We start from the raw sequence: 7,198 nt of genomic DNA, 5'->3' as shown, positions 1-7,198 counted from the left end.
TCAAACTTAGGATCCTATCGAAACGACGTCTTCGTAAACGTCTCAGGGTTAAGAGTTTTTGCCAAGTTTTGGGACATTTCAATCAATCTATACTTGAAGAACGAGTTTTATTGCCAAATTTAAATACGTATTTTCCAGCATTAACCCTTTCCTTACCAACTATAGGATAATCGTCACATTCGTTACCATGCAGTCAGCATTTTTCTCAATCTGATTTCTTTTGTTTATCACAATATTTCAAGCCATTTATTAATTCTAGTCATGAGAACTTGACGCTGTGTTGTACAGCTTATTTTTTTGAACAAAATATTGTCAAGGATGTAGATATTTATTCCTTTTGAATTTGGGTTATTTAAAATCATTTTTTATGTTAGATGGGTTTGACACTTCGGGGAAAATCATAAAATAGTCGGTACTGATCGTTCGCACCATGTATGAAGCAGAAAAAAGCTCTCGAGTTGTGACTGAGAATAGGAGATACAAGCTGCATATACTTGAAGAAAGCGAAACCCACTGGGTAAAATCCCGACAGAAACATCTAAAGTCTGGGGAGAATTATAGAAGCTGATATACAGAGAAGTGATAAGACATTGGACGAGATAAAAAAAGTTAGTGCAGGATATAGAAGGATGGAAACTGTTTGTCTGTGGCCTATACCCTGATCCAGGGTGAAAAAGGCAATGATGATGATGATGATGATGATGATGATGATGATGATGATGATGATGATGATGATGATGATGATGATTCATTTGAGGGTTGTCTTAACGTTGATTTTGACATTTTCATCAAATGAAATAATTCCACGAAATTAGACACTGACTACTTGGTCCAAAATTATGAGATACCTCTCAAATCGGTTTTATGTTGGGCTGAGGAAAGAGCTGCAAATGGCATTTATAGACAGGAACAAATCAATTGGGGTTTTAAAAAATGAGCTTTTATATAGCGCAATATCATCCAAACATGATCAAAGCGCTTTACAAAGGTTTCCTGACCAACAACAACACGTAGGATTTAGATCACGACATGACATGGCGTCTGTTAGGCATTATTACATTTTTTTTTCCCGACAAAGACAACGCTATTAACGGCCAGATACTCTTTTTTACTCTTTTTACATGGTCAGGGACAACTGAACATCTACAATCAACCTGGTATTCAAAGTGTTTGCTCCAAGTCTTAACCGTATTATTCATCGTGTGTACCGATCGCTCAACCAAATGGAAGACTGGAACATTCAGGATACCGGCCAAACATTTCCCACGCCAGGTTGGTTTTCCTGGAATCACCATTCTAAAGAAATAGACCAATTTATTCAGTGCAATCTCCACTAACATCCTCAAAGCCTGTTACAAGGGGGGATAGAAGACACAGTGAGTACCTCCCTGCCCACTATGGGAGGTCAGGAACCCCAACCAGGTATAGGGGGATAGAAGACACAGTGAGTACGTCCCTGCCCACTATGGGAGGTCAGGAACCCCAACCAGGTATAGGGGGATAGAAGCCACAGTGAGTACCTCCCTGCCCACTATGGGAGGTCAGGAACCCCAACCAGGTATAGGGGGATAGAAGACACAGTGAGTACCTCCCTGCCCACTATGGGAGGTCAGGAACCCCAACCAGGTATAGGGGGATAGAAGACACAGTGAGTAACTCCCTGCCCACTATGGGAGGTCAGGAACCCCAACCAGGTATAGGGGGATAGAAGACACAGTAAGTGCCACCCTGCCCACTATGGGAGGTCAGGAACCCCATCCAGATATAGGGGGAGAGAAGACACAGTAAGTACCTCCCTGCCCACTATGGGAGGTCAGGAACCCCACCCAGGTATAGGCGGATAGAAGACACAGTAAGTACCTCCCTGCCCACTATGGGAGGTCAGGAACCCCACCCAGAGATATAGGGGGATAGAAGACACAGTAAGTACCTCCGTGCCCACTATGGGAGGTCAGGAACCCCAGCCTGATATAGGGGGATAGAAGACACAGTAAGTGCCTCCCTGCCCACTTTGGGAAATCGGGAACCCCAGCCAGGTATAGGGGGATAGAAGACACAGTAAGTACCTCCCTGCCCACTATGGGAAGTCAGGAATCCCAGCCTGATATAGGGGGATAGAAGACACAGTAAGTACCTCCCTGCCCACTATGGGAAGTCGGGAACCCCAGCCAGATATAGGGGGATAGAAGACACAGTAAGTACCTCCCTGCCCACTATGGGAAGTCAGGAACCCCAGCCAGTTATAGGGGGATAGAAGACATAGTAAGTACCTCCCTGCCCACTATGGGAAGTCAGGAACCCCAGCCAGGTATAGGGGGATAGAAGACACAGTAAGTACCTCCCTGCCCACTATGGGAAGTCAGGAATCCCAGCCAGGTATAGGGGGATAGAAGACACAGTAAGTACCTCCCTGCCCACTATGGGAAGTCAGGAACCCCAGCCAGGTATAGGGGGATAGAAGACACAGTAAGTACCTCCCTGCCCACTATGGGAAGTCAGGAACCCCAGCCAGGTATAGGGGGATAGAAGACACAGTAAGTACCTCCCTGCCCACTATGGGAAGTCAGGAACCCCACCCAGGTATAGGGGATAGAAGACACAGTAAGTACCTCCCTGCCCACAATGGGAGGTCAGGAACCCCAGCCAGGTAAAATTCTGAAAATAGCTGGTAAGCAGAGAGTCAACCAAAACAGATGTTATTAAAAACTTGCAAGCTAAAATTTGTGTGGCTATGTGGTCTTGTGGTATGACACTCTGAAAAAGGCTCTTTACTCACATTCTCTCACCGAACTCAGGTGTAAAATGAGTACCTGGCCTTTAACAGCGTTGTCTCTGTCCCAAAACATTGTAATATCGCATAATAGGCATCATGTCTTGTCCTAAGTATTATTATGTGTCGCTGTTGGCCAGGGACCCCCTGTAAAGCGCTTTGAGCACGTTTAGTGAATACTGCGCAATATAAAAACTCAATAATTTATAAAAGCTCCATGGGTGCAAGCAACTGGACCTCAAAAAGCCTGGAAGTCTACTTATGACCAGACATATAATCTGAAAAAGCCTGCAAGATTCACGGACTTACCTCGTCATTTGAAGTCTTGTTCTGAGCATCTAGTCTTCATAATAGTAGTCCACAATTGTTGTATGTTTAATCCAAAGGTTGTAATAGAGTAAGTTGTTAAGTTTCTTGTCACAAAAAAAAAATCAATCAAATCCAAGTCGCAAAAAGCCGGCGACGTTTTTTTCAGTAATTCAATCGGCCGGCTGTAGCCGGCACTCTTGCACCCATGAAGCTCAATAAAAAAAGTTTTCAACACTCACCTCTTCCAATAGCTTTCTTTTGCTGATTCCCTTCCTCATCAACTGTTTTTCGATCACCTTGGCGTTCGCTGCATACGAGTCTGCTATCTCTTTCTGTTGGGGGAAAATTTTGTTTAATTAAAATTTTTATTTTTAAATCATATGATCTGAAAACATTCAAAAAGAAATTCAACAATGGCATTTTTTTGTTTCTTTTTAGGTGGTTAACGGCACTTTCGACACTATTTAGGTCATTTAAGCGCCCGTTTCTGTCTTTTATCAATTTTTATCGGCCTTGAGGGGCCATAGCTGCTCAAAACGTGTACTGTTGTAATAAAATCTTTATAAAATCATAATGGTTACATGTTTGTTATGTAAAAATATTTATTTACAATTTCTGCAGGAGTTCACATTCCTGCAGATACTTTAGTATTGGCATTTTTTACATTATTATAAACCCAGGATATTGTGTAAGTACTGTTTGTAAACTATACACAAAACGCTATTTGAGATTTTGTGCGGCTATGTGGTCTAAGTGGTATGACATTTGCTTTCGGATTGGAGGGTCCTGGGTTTCGAGCCTTGCTCTACGCATAGTTGAGTCCTTGGAAAAGGCTCTTTACTCACATTCTCTCACCGTACGTTAAGAGCATTGTCTCTGTCCAAAAAAATTGTAATTTCGCCTAACAGGCATCGTGTCCGTCATTATATAAGTATTACTGAGAATTAAAAATTCGTAATTTTCCATAAAATTTTCGTGATTGGCAATGAAACTTGTCTAAAATTCGTAAAATTACCGAAAAATGTCTAAGATTCAGCAGGTATGCTGTTTGACTTGAACAACACAGGTCACATTTTTTAGGGAATTGGGTTGAAATATATGAGTAAAGATTTGACCCAAAGAAGACTGAAAAAAAACAACAAAAAAACAACAAAAACCCAACCCCAAAAAGAACAACAACAACACAAAAAACCCAATAAAGACTGGCTACTCACAGAAACCAGTGGGAGAGGAAATAGGAAGAAGACGATGGAGGTGGATTGGACACACGCTTAGAAAGAATGACTCCACTATAACAAAGGAAGTATTGGACTGGAACCCTCAGGGCAGAAGATCAAGGGAAGGCCACGAGGAACATGGAGAAGAATTAAAGAAGCTGATATACAGAGAAGTGGTAAGACCTGGAATGAGATTTTAAAAAGTTAGCTCAGGATAGAGAAGGATGGAAACTGTTTGTCTGTGGCCTATACCCTGACCCAGGGTGAAAAAGGCAATGATGATGATGATGATGATGATGATGATGATGATGATGATGATGATGATGATGATGATGATGATGATGATGATGATGATGATGATGACTCACAGCTTCCAGTTCCTCTTCTTCTTCGTCCACGGTGGAAACGGTGACGGAGCTGAATTTGCCCATGTTCTTGGTATGCTTGGTGAGGGTAACCTGTTATGGTTGGAGGAATGGTTGGGACTTGTTAGGCCGTACGTAGTCAATGACAATAATAATAGTAATGATGATGATGACGATAATAATAATAATAATAATAATAATAATAATAATAATAATAATAATAATAATAATGACGATAATAATAATAATAATAATAATAATATAATAATAATAATAATAATAATAATAATAATAATATAATAATAATAATAATAATTATGATGATGACAATAATAATAATAATAATAATAATAATAATAATAATAATAATAATAATAATAATAATAATAATAATAATAATAATAATAATAATAATAATAATAATAATAATGATGATGATGACAATAATAATAATAATAATTAATAATAATAAAATAATAATAATATAATAATAATATAATAATAATAATAATAATAATAATAATAATAATAATAATAATAATAATAATAATAATAATAATAAATAATAATAAAATAATAATAATAATAATAATATAATAATAATAATAATAATAATAATAATAATAATAATAATAATAATATAATAATATAATAATAATAATAATAATAATAATATAATAATAAATAATAATAATAATAATAATAAATAATAATAATAATAATAATAATAATAATAATAATAATAATAATAATAATATAATAATAATAATATAATAATAATAATAATAATAATAATAATAATAATAATAATAATAATAATAATAATAATAATAATAATAATAATAATAATAATAATAATAATAATAATAATAATAATAATAATAATAATAATAATAATAATAATAATAATATAATAATAATAATAATAATAATAATATAATATAATAATATAATAATAATAATAAATAAAGATGAGAGAAGAGAGAGAGAGAGAGAGAGAGAGAGAGAGAGAGAGAGAGAGAGAGAGAGAGAGAGACGCTTTTAAATCAAAGGAATATTCGTATACGGCATCGAATATCTTGAGAAAATTTTGAATTGAGATCTGAAAAAAACAAAACATTTCCACTTATTGCTTAACATTTAGGTATATTTATAGATGAGAGCATGAGACTTGTTCAATGCAGAAAATTGTCACGGCGACATTTTTAATTCAGAAAAGTGAGTGGAGCAGGCACTTATGTTGGTAATAACAAGATATGAAGTGAGTAGAAAAGTGCCAGAAGACAATAGATAATAAAAAAATTTTTTTCGCGGCGGTGGTGGGGTTTGAACCTGCGACCTTATTGGTACGACAACTCCGCCTGGCAGGTGAGAGCGTGGCTCTACCGTGTGAGCTATCCACGAACACATTAAATATTCGTTTCAAACCCAAGTCATTTCTAGATCCCTCTCTCACCCACTTCTTGAGACCGCCGATTCGTTCGCACACCACCATCGCGAAGTAATTTTGACCAGCAGTTAAGCTTAATAGCCAATATTCTCAACACAAACATATAACATAGAAACGATTGAGACATTGAGTATGCTCCGGTGTATGGGGTGAATTTTTAATTCAGAAAAGTGAGTGGAGCAGGCACTTATGTTGGTAACAACAAGATATGAAGTGAGTAGAAAAGTGCCAGAAGACAATAGAGAATAAAAAAATTTTCGCGGCGGTGGTGGGGTTTGAACCTTCGACCTTATTGGTACGACAACTCCGCCTTTCTTAAAGGTACAGATCAATTTTCTCAATAGTGTGTCTTACATTATTATATCACTATGTTTTAACATAAACAAGAGTTTAGACTCCTGTACAACCCCCCCCCCCCATCCCCCGCTCCCCTCTCTCTTTCTCTCTCTCAATATATATATATATATATATATAATATATATATATATATCGTTTTTTCTTTCTTTTTTCTCACACCACAAGCTCACACACACACGCACACACAGGCACACACACACACACACACCAATATGCACACACACAACAAATCGAAATGCATTGCATCTGATGACTTCGTATCACGAGCTTGACAGTAGTATTATTACTATCGACTTTCACCGTTGGGTAATTGGATGCTATATTGTTTTCTATCTTAGATTTGACGAGTAGTTGACACTTATTGATTTACCCTGTACTAAATATGCAATTCGAATTCATAACTGCTGTTGAATCGTAATATTGAGATTGTACCAAATATGATACATTCAAATGTTATTATCTATCATCTACCTTACTATCATGGAAATTGATTTTAGGTTAAAGTCGTTTCCCGTTGTAAAAACTTGTAAAAAATATTCAATTTATCCATGTCTACGTGTTTGGGAAATTAAAAAAAAACCAAAACAAAATCCTCTTTTAATTTTACAACCACCAATTTTCTGTGATGACTCAAGTATTGTATTATACATAATAGCTTACCACTTACTAGGCAGGATTCGATCTAAGACTAACCATACATGTCTTACCATTTTCACCAAACTGGTAGTAA

The 7,198-nt window shown here is 36.6% G+C and overlaps 1 protein-coding gene across 1 annotated transcript; it reads right to left on the bottom strand.

Moving 5' to 3' along the window:
• Nucleotides 1-398: 398 nt before the first annotated feature.
• On the bottom strand, nucleotides 399-7,178 carry LOC144979240 (STING ER exit protein-like). The gene is made up of 4 exons (XM_078925848.1): nucleotides 7,167-7,178; nucleotides 4,665-4,754; nucleotides 3,319-3,411; nucleotides 399-545 (listed from the first exon to the last, which is right to left on the bottom strand). Exons 1-4 carry the CDS (start codon nucleotides 7,176-7,178, stop codon nucleotides 399-401), a joined length of 342 nt encoding a protein of 113 aa, XP_078781974.1.
• Nucleotides 7,179-7,198: the final 20 nt, after the last annotated feature.

This window comes from Berghia stephanieae, chromosome 9 (assembly GCF_034508935.2).
Source record: "Berghia stephanieae isolate SIO BIC M18660-M18661 chromosome 9, UCSD_Bste_1.3, whole genome shotgun sequence".
Taxonomy (NCBI): domain Eukaryota; kingdom Metazoa; phylum Mollusca; class Gastropoda; order Nudibranchia; family Aeolidiidae; genus Berghia; species Berghia stephanieae.
The sequence above is the reverse complement of the archived record's forward strand: the minus strand, read 5'-3'. Positions and strand labels throughout refer to the sequence as shown.

Bases quoted from the DNA above. Each gene is read 5' to 3' on its own strand.
- LOC144979240 (XM_078925848.1), bottom strand. The intron at 3,412-4,664 runs GTGAGTCATCAT...TTCCCCCAACAG, and splicing joins AAGAAGAGGAACTGGAAGCT to AAAGAGATAGCAGACTCGTA. The intron at 546-3,318 runs GTGAGTGTTGAA...AATTCTCCCCAG, and splicing joins AAAGAAAGCTATTGGAAGAG to ACTTTAGATGTTTCTGTCGG.